The sequence below is a fragment of the Oppia nitens genome, unplaced genomic scaffold (assembly GCF_028296485.1).
Source record: "Oppia nitens isolate AA-2021 unplaced genomic scaffold, nextdenovo-longstitch-racon4-pilon3 scaffold1_pilon_pilon_pilon, whole genome shotgun sequence".
Classification (NCBI taxonomy): Eukaryota; Metazoa; Arthropoda; class Arachnida; order Sarcoptiformes; family Oppiidae; genus Oppia; species Oppia nitens.
The window spans coordinates 8,046,794-8,067,271 of NW_026533199.1; the positions used below are offsets into that span (position 1 = coordinate 8,046,794).

At 24.7% G+C, this 20,478-nt stretch overlaps 1 protein-coding gene across 1 annotated transcript; it reads right to left on the bottom strand.

The window, feature by feature from the left end:
* Window positions 1-5,227: 5,227 nt before the first annotated feature.
* LOC128966504 (ALX homeobox protein 1-like) lies at window positions 5,228-20,031 on the bottom strand. Its single transcript, XM_054313352.1, has 5 exons — window positions 19,575-20,031; window positions 10,550-10,673; window positions 7,949-8,072; window positions 5,807-5,990; window positions 5,228-5,706 (listed from the first exon to the last, which is right to left on the bottom strand). The coding sequence occupies exons 1-5, from the start codon at window positions 20,029-20,031 to the stop codon at window positions 5,228-5,230; spliced, it is 1,368 nt and encodes a 455-aa protein (XP_054169327.1).
* Between the last annotated feature and the right edge of the window lie 447 nt (window positions 20,032-20,478).

Genomic DNA, 20,478 nt, shown 5'->3' on the forward strand with positions numbered 1-20,478 from the left:
GTAGGACTTGTATTGAATATTATGTCTTCACTTAATTAACGCTTAATTTCTTCACATTTTCTATTATTCTCTATTTTGTTCATTTCTTATGTTATTTTTTCAACGAAAAAAAAAAGATTTAGTAAAGTTTGTAAAATTAAAGTTTATTTTTATATTTATTTCAAATGTGATGTGCATTAAAATAAGCAATAAATCATAATTTAATATTCAAAAATGTTTGCATATAAAAAAATAGTGTATATATATATTCACAATGATATTTCAAGCAAATGTAAATCTAATAACAATAAAAATATAATATATTGTATTTATGCTTCAAAAATATTTCTCAGGTGATTTACTCCAATATAATGTATTGATATTTTATATATTTGAAAGTTTCATAAAATTTTTATCTCTTATTTTAAAGCCTAATGTCTAATGGTTTAGAAACACAAAATAAACAAAAAAAAAGTTTGAAACAAATAATACATTAAACAAATGAAGTGAAAATAATCTTTAAATATCTATACAAAAAATACTCTTTAAACACAATTATATGTAATTTTGATTATCTTTATCTGAAAATATGATTACTTTGTTTATATGTTTTTAAACAGTTTCTTTAAAAAATCTTTTGATAATTTGACAATTTTATTAACTTTTTTTTTATCTAAAAAGAGTCATAAATGAACCAAAAATAGGAAATAAAGCAAATGGAGTAAACAATTCTTATAAAATTAATGTAATTACAGTTAAAATTTTAAATTGTTTTATACAATTTTAGTTTTATTAAGAAATTTAACTTTTAATAAAGCTATAGTAGTTATTTAAAAATATAATTTAAATCTTTATAAATAAATTAATGAAACATAATATCTAATTGTGTGAATTATTAATTTATAATAGATTTTTTTTTTAAAAATTGTGTAGAGAAACTGCGAAAATGCTGCAAATTATTTAATAAAAGATTTTATACAATAATTAAATAATTAATTTTCAAGTCAACGCTTCATAACAATGTCTTTATTGAGTTTATTAAATACAGATAATTATAGTGTTTTGTTTGGTTATACTGTTCAACGAGTAAAGAGTTATTTAAACAATAAATAAAAAGAGATGTCAACTATTAAAAACATTTAGTAGTAAAACACACAATGTCTGACATAAATGGCAGGAAAATTAAATTAAGAAACAGTTAGAGAACGGGAACGGCTATTATAGGCCTATCCCTCTAATGGGGTAATGCACTGAAACAAACTCTAATTGATTGCTCAAACGTTTTATTATCTCAACGCATGATATGATCGATTAAATGTAGCAAATGTTAGGTTTTTCGATAATAATAAAAATATTTGCCAATCGTGTCATTAATGTTATATAGATTTAAATGTTATATAAATTATTATAGACTTATAAATAATAGAAAATCACATCAATTCTTATGATAAGCAACTTTGCCGTTGTCTTTGTATTGAAAAATATTTGTTATATTTATTAATAATTTATTTTTTTTAAACATTTAGCCGTAATTTCAATATAAATACATTTCTATTTTTAATATTGCAAAATAAAGATTAAAATTTTTCAGTTAATTGTCTGATAGTTATTACTATATACTAATAATTATAGATTTTATAATATTAGTAATAGTATAATATTTAATGACTGAATGAATATAATGAATAAAATGTAATAATTTAGTCATTTTTTCATTATTGTATGGATTTAGGGGTCAGACATAAACACAATCAATGAGTTAGTCGTTGTGATAATCAGTGCTTTTTTGATGACTACTTCTGTGAATTGAGTGGATTAGCGTATAGACTATACATACATAAAATAGCTGCCACTCCAGCAGTCAGTCCTCTCTTTCAAACTAATAAATACAATATTCAGTACTACAGAGAGCACAGGCAATAGTTTTGCATTTATGCTCTATTCAAGCACCGGGTCTTTCATCTGATCTCACATCTCACAGACATTTCAGTCACTTTACTCATTGACTGACAGCGCAGTCATTGTATTGTCAATTGATTTGTTTAGTCAAACACATGAGTGTTTAGCAATGGATTAGTAAAGTAAATGTGAGAATTGATGAAATTGCAAATTGTTTGTGTCATATCGTACCATACAATCTACTTAAACCATTAACTGTGGTCCGCATACATATCAAAACTATCATCTCTTTACTAACAATAGACAACTTGCAGCACATATACTATGTCTATATATTACTTAATAAAACAATGTTGTCTACTAAATGAATAAACAGTATGCTTACAAAATTGTCTAAATTTAATTAATTTAAATATTTTGTATTTACATTAATAATTTTAAAAATCTAATTGATATTAATGTTTACATTTATTTGACTGTTTTAATATTATAACTAAGAATTTAAGAAATAAATCTTAAAAATTTAATTTTTTTTTAAATAAATTATTATAAACAAAAATTCTATTCATTTTGACTAATATTAGAAAAACATTTTACATTTAAGACAAATTAGAAATACATTAATGGATATTAATGACTAGTCTGTGGTTTATATATATATTACAAGATAAGCCAAAATAAAACATAAATTTATGTGAAATGATATTATTGAAGATTTATGTGTTTTAGCTATTTATGTCAATTTCGGTAAATTAAGTACAACTAAACTATAATAAAATAAATTTGAATAATTTTTAAAAAGACCAATAAGTTGAGTCCAATATTGGTAAGTAGTAAGTGGTGTATATGGTATGCGCCGACATCTCCTACGGGAGTGTAGATTATATACTAAATTTGTGTAGATATGACTACAACTATTATTGGACTTTATGTGGTGTGGTTGTGATGCAATTGTCGTTACAATTGAATTAAGTGCTATTAGAGAGGACTGTTATGTTGGACCATAACTATAGCTCTTTTACAGCTTTGACGGATAGATATAGCAATATATCATCGTTAAGATGGAGTGGCTTTGCTATTCATTTACATCACCCTTAATATCAAACATTATAATATTAAACTCTCGCTCTTCTATTGGCACTAACTTATAATCAAATTATTTTATACACATTTCATATCAAATTTGTGATCATCTAATCAGTTATATAAATATATAAAGTATTTAATTAAAATGTTTAACAAAGAGTCTAAATGCCTAAAAACAAAAATTTGATTAAAGACAACAATTTGTTTGATACTTGCAATAAAAACAGTGATTTTCATTGCTTTTCATTACGTGCATTGTTAGCATATAGTGTACTGTAATTACATTATTAAGAAAACTTGTTTTACATTGACTTGAGTTTTGTTTAATAGACTTATTTAATTAAATTACATAATTATAGTATTTGTCTCGTAATTACTAAAAGTAGATAATTATATCAATTTTAGGCGATGTAATGGTTACAGTAGTCGATTGATATTATTGGTTGCAATGGTCTGTTAGTTTTGGTCTTTTCTGCGATGATGTCATTATTGGCAGCAAATCATTAAGTGATATAAAAGTGGAAAAGTAATCCCAAAACGAAACAATGCATTAATAGATATTACAACAAATTATAGCAAACAACTAATTCACGATCTCTTTCACATCCATTGCACTTATAATTCATGTTTTCAGACAAATGTCTCTCTCTCYCTCTCTCTCTCTCTCTCTCTCTCTCTCTCTCTCTTTGAGTATTTTCTTCATATAATGCAATGTTATTTACGACAAAATGCAATGCAATTTACTTTATTAACTTTCACACCAAACCTCATCTCACTCTCATATAGCTCCTCTCAAATACGACTCCTACCGTTCCCTACAGTAGTTTCTCATATCACTAAAAATGATGACTCCGGAGGCCAACTGAGGATTGTTATGTGTTTTGTAATAAATGTGAGCAATCAATGAATATTATAGTATAGTGTTGTATATGTTGTATACAGTATATGAATGCATTTAGAGTAAGGACTCAAATATGCAATACGTTTTGATCAGACAATTGACAATTGAGTGACTGTTTTGTCACTTCTTTATAGACTATATCTACATCTCTATTCCTACAAATATTTTGTCACAAATAGTAGATGTTATACATGTCTATCCATAGACTTTCACAATAATAAAAAACACAATAAACTTATTATATTTTTAACCAATAAAACTATACTAAAGTTGTTGCTTTGTGTGGACATAAACATTTAAATTGATTACTTTTTAGACTTTTAATAAACTAAAAAATAAATATAATGTATGTTTTGTAACCAAATCTGAGCACTTGATATAGTAATACCTATAAATTTACTTTTAATACTAACTCTTTCAATGGTAATAGCGTTGAAAGTGATGGTCTCTATTGGAGTACAGAGTTGTGTCAATGCATTACTGATGATAGTATGTGTTGAGTACTTCACGCTCTATAGACTTACTGGTGCTGTATATCATATATACTAAATATAGTGAATATATCCATATATCCAGTGCTCATCTACAGCTGCTTTAACACCTCATAAAAGTAATGTGTTTGGGAAGGGAATCGACACTTTGGGGAAATTACTTTTATAAAACTGACAATTGTTGAACTGTTTGCTAGTTTACTACAAACTAATATTACAAGTTTGACATATGGTTTCAACAACACAGTGCTTCACATCATCTATGCTATAGCTATGCTATTATATAGTCAAATATAAACATTTTGTTTTGCACTCAATTTCTATTATTTTTATTGAAAAAACTATAAATAAAAATGTAAAATGTTTTTATTGTAATTATATCTATTGAATCATTGATAGTGTATTAATAAATTAATTAACAAAGTTTCTAATATTATGTTTTAATAATTTTCTTTATTATTTAAGAAATAACTTTTAGATTAAATATTAAACATAACTTACAATTTAGTATAATATATACAACAAAATAGATGTGCAAAACTAACTGTACCTTCAAATCATTTGTTTTTATTACAGTATAATTATTATTGTCTAAAACAAAGTTAATTTACAAATACTAATTTATTTTCAATCCTTATATTTCTAGATTACTATAATATTATTATAATTAGAAAATCATTATACAGTGATATTAATGAGTTTAGTAAATGTTTAGTTTTTATGATTTTAACATTTTAAAAAATAATAATTACAATTAAATCATTTTATCAAATTAATTATTTTCAAAAATAATACATTAAAAATGAAATACATTTGTATTATATAATAGAAATACAAATTAATGGATAAATAGATTAAAATAAATTGTTATCTAAAAGATGTGATGTCTTGGAGGCGATGAGTGATGAAATTGAGTGATTGAAGGACTTGAAACTGAAATACCTGTGGATCTGTTGTTTGTAAATATAGTAATGTTGTTATCATTGGTTTTGATGGCGTTTTGGGTGACTTTAGCGCAATGTTCCAGTGCTTTGGCTCTCAGGGCTGCTATACTACTAGTCCTGAGCTCTTCTTTAATAATACTTTTATCATTTGTGTTAAGAACTGAGTTATATATAGAGTTAGAAACGTTTGTTATCGGAGGAGAAAGTGATATAACTTTAACATTAGATACACTGTTGGCTTCATTATTGTTGTTATGATTAGTACTATTGGTTGAAGTTCTTGGAGATGATGTCATTGTTGACGGACTGAATCCACTATTGCTGTGTTCGCTGTGATCTCTGGACTCGCCGTCTGAATCGCAATCCTTGAGTTTGTCCGCCGCTTCCAATGATTTCCTATGCATTCCTGTCAGCGAATAGTCAAATGTTGGTAATCGTTGCTTATCTACAATTGAAAAGTATGTGCTCTCTCTTTCACGAAAAACCAGTGCCAGTCTAATACATACCTAACAGCCAGGGAGCACACGAACCGGGAACTTCACCCTCGTGTGATGACTTAAGTATACTATCGGGAAGTGGTAGTGAGTGTCTAACCATTGCACCGTACAGTCCATATTCAGCCATTATTGTGCTCTTTCCCCAACATTTCTCTGTCTTTCGCCACTTTGCCCGTCGATTTTGAAACCATACCTTTCAGTATAATTAATATTACAGCCTTTTAATAATCTATTTTTACTCATTTATATCACATATTTTTTATATTGCAATATTAATTAAATAAATTATTTGTTAAATACATAGTTAGTGACATCAAATAAAGCTTACAATCATTTATATAATTGATAAAAATGTTTACTTTCATAAAACATCTGATATGTCGTATTTTAATAAAATATCAAATGTTATAATAACAACACTAATGATGGACAACAAAAAATATTACATTTCATTTAGTTTGTCGGATATAAGCTTACATAGAAAATAACTTTATAAAAATTTATTGACATTTATTAGAAAATTTCTTTTCTCATTTTATTAAATACAAATAATTAAAAAAATTAATTTCAAAATTTTATAAACTTATTTTGTGAAATAATGATGAAGAGTTAATTGTGGTAATATATATATATATAGTTTTATCACTATCTAAAAATGTGTTAATATAATTATGTACTGTAATAATATGTGCATTAATATTTAAATATTAAAAAGTGAAACAAAAACTACAAAAATGTCTGTAATAATGATAATTATGATTATATTAATAATAGTAACGAGATATGAAAGATAAAACATTTGGAGTCATAATTAAAGTTATATCAAAAAGTAAGGTATTATATAATAGGCATAAACCCGATATAGCGTTCACTTATTATAAGGCATGAGAGCTCAGAGCTGATGACAGCGATAGCCCCGAGTATTAGATAAAAGAGACTTTTTAGATACCAATTACTGTAATTGAATCTCGAGTGGAGACCAACACATATCTATCATAAGGCATATAATGAAGCAAAAAGAGCTACTTTTATATCATATTAACGCAACCAATGAATAGCCATCACTTCATTCATCTAAAAAAGTCTACCGTTTTATTCATCACAACTACTATAGAGTCTATAGTATTGACTTAACAAACATTGTATGTATGTATGTATGGGTACAACATTTGTCACCAATTAGTTTCTTAACATAATTCTCTCATTAAAAATTAAAAATTATTTATATATATATATATATATATATATAGTATTTTGTAATATTGTTTTTAATAAAAATAGCTTTAAAAATAGAATTATATATATAGTTACAAAAAAATTAAATTATATAAATTAATAAATAAAGTCAAATTTTGTGTAATTTTATTTTAATATCAAAGCTAACAAACACATTAATAATCATTTATTAAATATAGTACGACAAAAATTAATATCTAAATCGTATAATAATTTGATAAAAATTTGTGAAATGTGTTCACCAAAAATAATAATTTAATAACCAATGACTAAATCCATAAATATCTATAAGTTATATAAATATGAAATAATGTATATTTGGGGACAAAATATTGCTTTTGGTTGACATTAATTTCTGATCCATTAAACACAACCACAAAGACATTATATATAAACCAAGAGTTGAGACACAGATTTTATATAGTAATGTATATATAATTTTAACGATATATTCAATATAGAGATCACTGTTCTGAATGGTTTGTCAAATGTTCAGCACTTGTGGATAAAACGGAGTTATAGTATATTATAATATGTTTTTTATTTAATTTGCTGTCCTCTCAATAATAAAAAATATATTTAATGGCTCTCTTTTACATTTCATTTATATTTATCGGACTTATAATATATTCAAACAACAAAATAGTTTAACTTTAAATTATGTTTCACTTCAATGATTACTTAATAATAAAATACTATATATGCTATTAGACAATACATTATTAAAGTACAGTAGATAAACATTTATATAAAATCATGTTTAAAATAATTTGATTTAAATTGATTTTTGAAAAGAAAAAACTTTGACTAATGATTGTCAGTACAGTTTAAACGAATAAAGTTTTTATTATTATTGATAACTTGTTATTGGATTTTATATTTTGATTATCATAATCTGTATAATAAAACTGATACCTGTATGCGATCCTCAGGTAAATCGGTTTTAAGGGACAACATTTCCCGGGCGTAGACATCGGGATAGTGGGCGTCTTTGAACGACTTCTCCAACTCTTCCAACTGATAACTCGTGAATATAGTCCTTTAAAAAGCATTGAAATCAATATTTCGTGTTATATTAAAAATATAATTTAAAAAGCAGTCATTCAATTAAATAGAGTATAAGTCATTCGCATTTAATGTAAATGTCAAATATTAATAAAATCATACATAAAAAGCTAATAATGTTAAAAATGTGCAAAAAATAATATCAGAGTAAGTGTTAATTATTAATAATTTATTATAAAATAAACGTTAACAACAATTTCATTGGCTTTATATCCATTATTTTTCTACACAATGTAAAGTATAAATTATAGCAAATGCTATGCACGCAAACAATGAACTAAAAACAAATTAGTTTTATTGAAAGTGCAAATTAAGTTCAAAAGCAAATATTTGAGACCCAGAGAGATGTGGTGTCGAGAAAATTGGCTTTTTTGCAGGTATTGCCTAAATATCAACTCTCTATTGTATATATTCTACAGTCAGTACTCTACCGTATAATGTATGCTACAGTACTGTATTGTATAAGTAAAATGCTATACATTGTAATATACAGTACTATTGGTTTAGTTTTAGTAAATTTCAAACATAGCGTTTAGCACTCAGTTAATTAGATCTTATAATAAAACACTCTGTTTTTTCTATCCTAAATGATATATTGATTTTTAGTGAATTTCATTTATTATTTAATAAAACAAAATAAAAATAATAAGAATATTTATATGAAAATATATATAATAAATGTTTAAAAATTGTCTATTTAATAGAAATAATTAAATAATATAATATAGAATATTAGTATTTTAAAAATAATAAAAAATGATAACCAGGCAATTTTTCAAATATTAAATATATAATATATTGCTTAAATATATTTGTATTTTATTTAAGAATTGACATTTTAGTAAAACTAAATAATAACAAATGAATTTGATTTATAACAATAAATGTGATATTATATGTTAAAATATAATATAAATGAATTGAATATTGAGTATTAAATAATGAATTGAATGTTCATATTTGATAACACAAACACATAGAGTTTGTATGCATTGTATGAATTGTGTGACTATTATATAATAGTTTATATGGTAAAAGTTGACGCCTTTATGAAAGCAATGAAACGGCATATTCCCGGTTCCCTATCATTTGTTTAGGTGGAGCTGATAATGAGGTCCACAAAGTGCCATAAAGTACCACAAAGTGTCCCATTATTTTAATAGTCTGTTTTGCCTCAATTCCCGGCTGTTTTAAGCTATGACTTACATCTGCGATACCATAAATACAATTTACATGATTTGTATGATTAATGACAATATAATAATAATTGAAAAACCTATAAACACTCCTACTTTTATATACACTAATGTTTACCTAATAGAGTCAATTCATAACACTTACAATTAATATTCAATAATTTAAATGATAAATTCAATGCACACATCAAATATTTAATCAAATTAAATATCTTTAAGGTTATTAATTGTTAATTTAAACATTTATATACTGTATATTTATAATACATAATATGCTAAATAATGTAACTGTTATTATATGCGCTAATTATTACTATTTTCATAAATTAATTTATTTGCTAAGTAAAACAAATTATCGATTATGATTGTAATATTAGATACAATAAAAATATATTTATTAATGTTAAAAAAAGAAAAATACAGTAAACATTGTATTTTACTTTACATAGTAGTTAATATGGTTTATATGTTTTAAAAATTATTTATATTACTGTACATCAATTATACAATCGTTTATTAAATAATATAAACCAGCTTTTCTGTCAATATTTTCACAAATTGTTTTGTATAATACATATGAATTGCAATAATAAAAACAGAAAACATTTGACTTAATTATTGTCAAAATATTTTACCATTGAATGAAAGTAATTGTTGCAAAAGTAAACAATTTTTTGAGTAAATATTCACTATTATATTGAAATGAAATTGTTATAATAATAATAATACAGTAAATAACTTATTAGTTTAATTGACTTAACTGTTTATTTTATATAATAATAGACTTTTACTGTATACTGTAAAAAACTAACCTAAACTAACTACTATACTATGATATTGATGTGTTTGTAATTGTAAAAATTTAATATTAACAAAAAAGTGATCCATTATATGATTAAACTAATTTGAAGTTATCTACAACTACTTAATATATTACTGAATAGTAGAGTATATAATTTTGTACAATTAAAAAAGTATAATTTTTATTATAAGTAGACTTAATTATCTAAAACGTTATATTGATTTTTTAAATACAACAATAAAGTGTTAAATTTACAAAGTTTATTAACTTGATAAAATCACCGTAACTTAGCAAGCACATTTAAAATTAATTAATCTACTATATAATATGTGATTTAATTAACTGATACTTTAATTATAATATTGAATGAAATATTAATGAATCTACAAAAGTATAGTTTGATATTTATTTGTATCAATTGATTGTATTAATTAAAAATATTTTCAAAAATACCTGTGACGGCGTTTTTTCTTTTTCTTCTTTGATGACACAGTACTCGACACATTGAGAGCACCGTTAGTATCGATGTCTGAACCCACGGGAGGACCCAGGCGTGCGTATTCACTAATTAGTGTACCTATAATGGCATCAAATACTAATTAATAATCAAATATTTTATTAACTAAATAAAAACAATTTGTCAGTTATTTCATAAATATTTTTTTGCAAATTTAATTTAAAATTTAATAAATACAATATAATTTATATACAAAGTAAATTGTTAATTATACTGTATATACTGGTATATACTGTATATATATATATATATATAACTATTATATTAGCAAAACTGATAATTCAATTGTAATCTTAATAATGAACAAAATAAATATATTATTTTGATGTTACAAATTGTTAGTATAAAACAACTTTATTTGTTTTATTTGATTTTATTAATAATGTTATATTATTAGTGTTTACTATCAATCATTAAATTTAATTGTTTATAAATTAATTATTTCCTAACAAATTATCATTTTAACTTTTATTTAAATACTAATAATGAATATAATAATTGTCTTTTTGATTTTTTAATGCTTATTAGAATTTGCAGTTATTTTATTCACTAAAATATTTCATAGAAATAATAATGTGTCCAAAAAAATCGTAAAAATTAATTAAAATTTCATATATAGCTAATAGTTTAGCTATGAATAGCTTTTAATATGCATTTTATGGCATTATATATAAACGCATTTTTCTTTCTCTTTGCTATAATAGCTTATTTTGGGTCAGCAATGAATTAGTACCTAATATTAACACAACTGATGATTACTTTGAGAGAGAGAGAGAGAGAGAGAGAGAGTCAAGAATTTGAGTAATGCCTATCATTATATTGACTGAGCCTTTATTCATACCATTCCTCTACTATCATAAGTAAAACACCGTTTGAGTTGTTATGAAAAGCTGGAGAAAGTGTAGGAACACAACATAACAAAATTGATTTTATATCTTAACAAAAAAAATTAGTTAAATAATTTTGCACCCATCCATGTAATTAGATTTTTAAATAATTTCAAAATTAAAATATATTTTTGAGCAAATATTTAAACATTATATTTTATGGATGAACTCACACATACCGTATACATACTGTACATATATGCCTAATATTCAATTAACTAATATTTGCTGGAATTTTGTTATAATTTTGCATAATTTACTAATATTTTTAAATAGAAACTTGTTTTAAAATATTTAATATCATTATTTACTACAACAAAAAAACAAAATTTTTATTTATAAATACAAACAAATTTTAATTAATTTTGATTTGAGTTAATAAATTTAATAAAATAAGTAAATCATGTTTACTAGTGAACAAAGTTTGTCATTTGAGTGATTGTTTAATATCATTGATATTGAATTTTGCAAATGAAATGCAGTCTCTAATAGAATAATAGGCTATTAAGTGTTGGACTTAAACTTATAAAATCCATACAAAACTATAACTTATTAGTTATGGAATGCAATTATTTTTCATATCTCTTATACTATGGTATGACAGGAATGTGTCACCAAATATATAGTATAGAGTCATACCATACAATCATACGGCTTATACACTCTTTATAACACTTTATTAAAACCCTCTCTCTTTCTCTCTCTCTCTTCTCTTACACATTCACAAAGTCAGTCATACACCACGATATTAATATAGGCTATTATGTAAGGTATGTGCCTTTATGATTATATGAGTGGGTAATATCATATCATATAATTAAAGCAATTATTTAAAAACTTGAATAAAACAGAAATAATGACAAGAAATAATAAAAATTATACGTTCAATACTATACGTATTTATATTTATGGTTATAGTTATAACTAATAGTTTGCACAAACATCTCGTATTAAAATTTTAGATTTATTTACACTATTTATGTAATGTTTTCTAAAAATATAATTTAATTAACTCTGTTAAAAATATTTGTGTATATATAATATTTAATTAAATAAAATGATAATTGAAAATACTTAAGCTAAAAACTATAATATCTAAAGATAGATATATTTATAAATAGCAATAAAGCATTTAATAGTTATGTAATAGATTAGACATTTGTAATGAATTGTAATGAATAGTATAGTGCTATCGGAAACAACAAAACATTAGTTGAATTGTTGACTATTTGAAGTAATTTAATCTTTTGTATTGAGTTTGCAAATGTCTGTCCTATGCTATGCCCTATCTATTTGTACTGTTATTATCGTTTCAGTACTTTACTGATTAGTAGTCCAAATAATGCAATGGCTTTTTGTGGTTTGCACTGCAAAAACGTAAGCAATAGATATAATGCTAACATTGAATATAATGATGCGGTTGGTGTCAATCCAGCCGTAAATAACAGAATTAAAATCGCATTACATCTGAAAACACGGATTTATTTGATTCAAACCATAATCTTCATCGGCTTTTGTGGTGACTATCAGTCAAGTCATTTGATACAACTGTTAGCGTAATTAAAATTTTTTATGCATATTATGCTTGCCTTTAAATTAACAATTAAGCCTTTTATGTATTAATTTGATTAGATTTTATTAACAATTTTGTAGTTCAACACTTTTTTTATTACATATTTACAAAATCAAAACATTTGTTGACAATATAATAATAAAGTGTAATACAATACAAGCAATACAAACAATATAAAGTGAAATATTGATTTTATCTTTAAAAATATATTTTATATTTATTCGATTAATACAAAAATATAGTATTTAATACAATAAATTCAATCGAGTGATAGTATTATATTAGAGAAAAAAGTGATTACCAACTAATCTGATGATTACTAATCCGCTGGCAATTCATTGCAATCGATATTATTATTATATGAATAATAATAATAACAAAACAGTTAATACGATAATTGATTAAAAAGAGAATTGAGTTGTAAACGATATATTATAAGTAATTTTAAATCTAATTACGATAACTAATCCTATATATTATCAAAAATTGGACTCTAATTTTCGAAAAACTCATTTATTTGATTAATTGTTATTCACAATAATTAATTATAAGCAAAAAAATGATATTAGCAATTATGTTTTTTTGCAATTTAATTTAATTAATATATTTTATATTAAATGAATCAAACTTATTATTTATAATTTTTAACTGTTATAACTTATAACTTCCGAAAACTACATTTAAAAAGTAATATTGATTTTAACAGAAGATATATAAATATATTAAATAATTATTTTGTAAGTTTATCTCATATAAAATAATACTGTATTAATATAATGTATCATATTTTTTAATTATTTATATTTAAATATTCGTTTAACTCAAAGGGGTTGAGATCACAGTTGATTGATAGCTGACAACAATACTTATAAATATAATAAAAAGTATTTTTCTGCTAATTTGTTATAAAATCTAATTATATACAATATTTTGTTTAGATTTATAGTAATATAAAGTAATTTTTTGCCAATTACTATTATATTGTACAACCGTTAGTAGTAATAATAAAAAATCAATTTTAAAACATCTAAAACATAGTTTGAAAAAGTCAGTCATTGTCTAATTAAATAATAAGACATCCCATAACTGCTAAAACCAATCTATACTTTACAATACTTACATAACTCTATACATTTGTCTTATTGATAAAGAGATTGATTGAAAAATTAAGGTAAACAACATTTACCTATTATATAGTGTTTGGCATTTGTGATGACATATAAATCACTTTATTAGTCAAGTATTATCTATCAATTTAATATAATTATAATTAAGTGGTTTTTTATTTCCAATGCTTGACTTGAATTTCATTGATTTTGTAGACTGCACTATAAAAACTATATAAAACATATTTAATATTTTTTAAAGCATTCAATAAAAAAAATATATTTCAGTTGTCATTAATTTTTTAACACTAATCTCTTCATTCAAACCATATATTATTGTTAAACATCAAAATGGTTTGCCATTGATTTTTTCATACATAATTGCCGTCACTATTGATGTTTGCACACGTTTTATGTCATTCATTGCCTTAGATATTATAAGTAACTTTAAGTTACCTAATGCTGTGATTATAACTAAACATTTTTACCTGTAATACATGTAATAATAATAATAACAGTTAACCTCTTATATAGTATATAAGCAATGACTGGTTGTCATCACTCAAAAAAGTGAACACATATTTGTTGGTTGAATGCCGTGTTTAATGCCATAAATAAATATTTGCTCTCTTTTTCTAATAGTGGCAAAAGTGGCACAATTTAGATATTTTCAAAGTCAATATTCACACTTAATATCATATATTTTTTATAAGAATTTATTATATTTTTAAATGATGTGTTAATTATAATTTTCAATAAATAAAAAGCTAATGAAAATTTCAGTTACATTATTATTAATAAATTTTAAAACGTTTGAAAGCGGTTAGTATAGTTTAAATTACATTATACTTGAAAAGTAATTACCATTTATATTTCAAATTGATTTATATAATGTTTAAAAAGTGCGATTCAATCTCAACATCATTTTGATTATTTTATTGTAAATACAATACAAAGTTATTTATAAAAACAATAATTTCTAAATTGACTCAACATTTATAATACATAAATGCTCTTTCAATATATCAATTGAAACATTAAATGTTTCCAAAATGTCAAATAATAACAATAACAGTAATAATTCAGTCAAATATAAGTTTGTAATCATTGGTCTCTCTCTCTCTCTCTCTCTCTCTCTCTCAAAATCATAACAGAGATAACACTTGAATTATTTTTTGAGTAAGTTTTGAATCGTCTTATTGTTCACAATTGAATGGTTGTTGACTTAACTGAGCAAACAATACACATCTTGTTGTTGTCTTTATACTAGACTTGACTTTTCAGCTAATGTTCATCTATTTGGTTGTCATACTAAATAAGTATATATATATATACTGTATATAGAAAATGTGTTTCAAAGTTAAACACATATTAGACAAACAAAAGATCAAAATTTGAGATTTTATTCACTTATAGTAAGTTTCAAATACTGTAAAATATTAGCAAATAGTATTCAATTTGATTTTCCATCTAATTTAGCTTATTTTCATAATATATAACAGTCAAAACAAAAAATATTTAACATTGTATTTATTTTTCTCATTCAATGTGTTTTTGAATGCCTTTAAAAATGATTCAAAGAGAGAGAGAGAGAGAGAGAGAGAGAGAGAGAAAGAGAGAGAGAGAATGAAAGAGCATATATTGATGGCTAAAATAATCTAAAATACATTATTATTGTAACATTAAGTTTGTCTAATCCGACACATTGATGGCACTTACTTGTGATTTTAGAGCAAAAAAATTGAATAAATATAATCAAATTGTAGACTTTCACCGTAGAGTCCGTTTTATTAGATTAAAGTCTAGTTTAAGAGCCATAACTAGTATAACACAATTTACGAGAATCACAAACTTTGAAAAAACTATTTTTATTACAAAACAGTTAAGAGTTTATTTTCAATCGGATCCAGTTGTAAATGTGTGGTAAATGTGTGACAAAATTTAGTTAAAATGCTTTTAAAGCAATGCTTATCATTAAGCATTAAGTCTGTCCATTAAGACATAAGTTTTGTGCCAAACATTTTGTTTTTATAATATAACTATTATCTCATTTACTAACTGTTTTATTCTAGCCATTAAAGTTTCTAATAAAATACTTTACAAATAAAAATAAATGATTATATGATTAATGAATTTCTAATCACAATTGAGATGTAATGATAAACTATATAATAAATCAATTGACAATAATTTGTAGTCTGAGTTTTATTTTGTTAACAACATTATGAGATAATTGTTTACAATATTTTGATAATTATATTAGTCTTTGTTTGATTTTAAACTTACACTTTTTTATACCAGCAAAAAAAAATATAATTGTTTTTATTTTAGTAATTAAAAATTTTTCATATTAAGTTTATTAAAGTTAACCAAAAGAGTAATTTTGTGATCAATTTTTCATATACTGATATTGTATATACTATCGTATAGTTTTTATCAATAATTATTTTTAAGCATAAATTTAGTTCAAAATTTCCAAATTGATTGTTTGTCTGTCAATATTTATTTGGTATTGTATTGAAATCAAGATTATAAACCCATCTGTTAATAGTAGTGACAAAACATATATAATGGAGGGAACTGTCGGATGCTATTAATACAATTCAATTAGTTTATGATTTTTACAATAATTATAATTTTATTTTTATTAATTACATTACAGTACAATTGTGTTTTAACTTTTAAATTTCTATTATTTAAAAAAGTCTTATTGAAAATTTTTTATTTTATGTTAAATATTATATAGTATTTTATGTTACAATAATTTAAAGTTTAGAATGTTTTAGAAAAAATAAGATACAAGATTTGATAATAGTTATAATAGTTATAATAGATTTAATCGGATAAACTATTGTGATTAGAGAACCTGTAGTTGAAAAGCTAATATAATGGTGTTGGCATTTATTAAATTAAAAAGATAAGTTTAAGTGAAGTACTATGACCTGTGCCCCTGTGCCTCCCTGTGCCTGACTGACAGTGTTGACCACCAACGGGGTATTGCCAGATGTGATTGACATATAGTATGAATGCATGTATTGACGCGAAAATCATTTCTTTAAAATAATCAATTGTAAGCTCTGGTGTTTGAGGTGGTAGTGCCAGTGCCTATATGATGGCAAATATACTATAAGCCAGTGCTATGGTAGAGACCACTTCACACTTTTAACATTTTTATTATGATTAACATATCCTGTCCTCTATAACAAGCGAGACCTTACTATAATTACGGGGGAGAGATATGGCTGAGACACGGGTGAGACTGCTTTCAGCCATTCAATGATAATAACACTATTATGAAAGGCTGTCACTGCAGTCAATAGACACAAATTTGGCTCAAATTGTTGTATAAAATACTAAACAACAATACACTGATGTGTACTTTATAACTATTTATTATATTGTATATAAAACTACTAAAAGCTTGTCTTTTGATGACATTTTATGCTATTTTATCAATAATACGGGAAAATATTATATATAAAATATTATATTATGTGTACCTACCCTACAATTCAAAATACAAATACTATTGCAATACAATTTGATCACTGGTTAGTACAAACACTTAACTTATAAATAGACAGCAATGGTTTGAAATTACCAATAGTGTGGTCGTCATGTTTGAGGCAATAGACTAATGAAAAATTGATTGCATTGCTAGCAAATCAATACAATTTATTATTATTATTTTCTCTCTCTCTCTCTCTCTCTCTCTCTCTCTCTCTCTCTCTCTCTCTCTCTCGTAAGTACTATAACTACATGTAACTATACTTTAAGTATAGTAAATATAAAACTCTTCAATTTATATCTTTTTTGGATCATTCACTTGAATCAATAAGTGATGTTTAGTGACATGTTTTGATAAATAACTTTCTAAACATTTTTATTGACTAACAAATATTTCAATTTAAATATTGATTGAATGCTTGAAATTATTTCTACAATTACTAAAAAATAAAAAGTCAAATTCATACACTATTTTATACTTAACTATCATACATAACATTTTTAACGAGAGTTTCATTTTAAAAATCAATACTTAATAGTGAAGAATCTAACATATATTTGGCAAACATTTATATTTGTATTAAGCGTGGGATCTGTTACTCTGCTATTGTTATGGGAGATCAATGTTTGTAAAAATTGCTATTTTTTATTATTTATAATTCAAAAATTATATTTATTCAATGCTTTATTCAATTTGTAATATAGGTTAAATTGTAAAATTTGTCAATTCAAAAAATATTTAAATAAATAAATTTGAAAATTACATAATTGTTAATAAAAACTTTAAATAGCAGATACAATCATTTATATACATTATATTATAGGCATATTTTAAACGCTTTACAAACTGATTCAAATGACATTTCAAACAGACTTATTATTGTCCATCAATTTGTATGTCTTTAAGGCAAATACAAGACATATACTATATATTTATAGTTATATCAGTTGTTAAGTATTAATAAAAGGTTGTTATGTTGTTGTCATTTGTTGACATATTTTTGTATGCATTTTACAACAAAAGCTAAGAAATGGTTAATTATTAGTTATTGAGTTGTATTTTGTAGACTTAACACCATTTAAATGCTTATATACGTCACGTTGAGTACAGTTTGAATGGACGCTATTGTCCATCAAATTGCTAACAATTTACTAAACATTGTATTGCACTCTATATTCATGGCATATGTTTTGTTGTCTCCAAATGAGGCCAATAGTAATCTCAATCAAAAACTTATTTATTTGAACACTATTTGCATTTCTTTATATTATATTAAACACAAACTCACAATTAAGAGAACTGGTAGTCTAGTGAAGACAAGCACCGGTAGATCTCTATTTAAAAATGTCTTACAAAATAACATTATCTCTATTTATGATGAATAGGTTAGAAAAAAAGTAGTGAAAACCAGTAGAGAAAAAAAGATAAGAAATATGTGAAAGACTCAAATAATCATTCATTCACTCAATTCATTCATACATTTTTAATGCACTGGTTTTATATCAACATTTCAATTGCCATAAAAAGCAAATAAACTTTTTATGAATTTAAACCCTAATATTCTGTACAATCATTTCTTTTCAAAGAATTGAATGCAATTTATATTTGTTTAGTCTTGAATTAAATTGTGAATATTGTTGTAATAAAAAACTGCAAATTATTTTCATAATAAAGAAGTTATTTTTTTATAACTAAAACTTAATGACATAATCAACTACTTTATATAAATTGCTAATTTTAAACACACTTTTTATTATTTATTTACGATTAAGTTTAATAGTGCAGAATATTTATGTTAATTAGTTTACATAAAAACTAAATATTGTATCAAAATTATAACAAATTTGATAAAATTATGTAATAAATTGCAATTAAATGATAGCATACCTGAGCCGACAGCCGAGTCAGTTCGCGGAGAAATACTGGAGTCGTTATTAAAAGTGTGGAACATTGACATCGAAGGTATAGATGCACTCACAGATGGACTAGTAATACATTGATTGGTCACCACTTGTGTCGGGTGTAGGCCTGAATGCATGGTCTGCATACTGGCCGATATGAAGGCCGCCGCTGCCGGCGAATTAAAGTTTTGCAAATATGCGAGTCGGGCGGCATTGGCGGCCACTGATGACTCAGTGCTCGAGAAACAGTGTGCACCCGATGGACCTGAATGTGGAGATAGTAAACTTGTGTGATGTGGATGATGAGCCACTGGTCCTGTCCGAGTGAGGCCATGTGCTTGAAAATAATTAGTGGACTGAATGGCGTGCGGTAAGTGAGAAGTAGGCGATGATGTGGTGGTCGGCGGCGCCACTAAATTGCTGACACATAGCGGTGAACACATGTGAGAGACTTAATAAATGGTGTCGATGTGAGTGTCGGTGCACTCAAATGATACCGATTGGCATATAAATGATTACAAGTGACTTGTTTTTAGTAGTCGACTAAAAGCTCAGTTACTTCATATGAGATGTTAGTTTTGTATTGTGGTGTCTGTAAAAGTGTCATCTCTTCCTATTTACTTGTTATCCATTTATGTGTAGTCCGTGCCCTCCAATCGATTTCAAGTCAATAATTGGCTGTTCCTCTCAATTTGAAAGCAATGGAAAGGGAGGAGAGCTCTGAATGGGTAGGCGTTGCTCTTATGTAATAGCGATACCAACTTTTATATACACTGTTTGAGTACTGTTTGACTCTCAAGTCTATGTGCTGTGTGTAAGCCGTATTCACAGTATATTTACTTAAACAAACGTTTTTGACGGCAATCATCATAATATAGATCTCAATTCGT

What these genes read in the sequence shown, in the direction of transcription:
- LOC128966504 (XM_054313352.1), bottom strand. Translation starts at nt 20,031, where the DNA reads ATGTGTTCACCGCTATGTGTCAGCAATTTAGTGGCGCCGCCGACCACC. An exon ending in TACCTGAGGATCGCATACAG is followed by an intron (nt 5,991 to 7,948) that starts GTATCAGTTTTA and finishes TTATACTGAAAG; the next exon opens with GTATGGTTTCAAAATCGACG. An exon ending in GTGTGCTCCCTGGCTGTTAG is followed by an intron (nt 5,707 to 5,806) that starts GTATGTATTAGA and finishes ATTCGCTGACAG; the next exon opens with GAATGCATAGGAAATCATTG.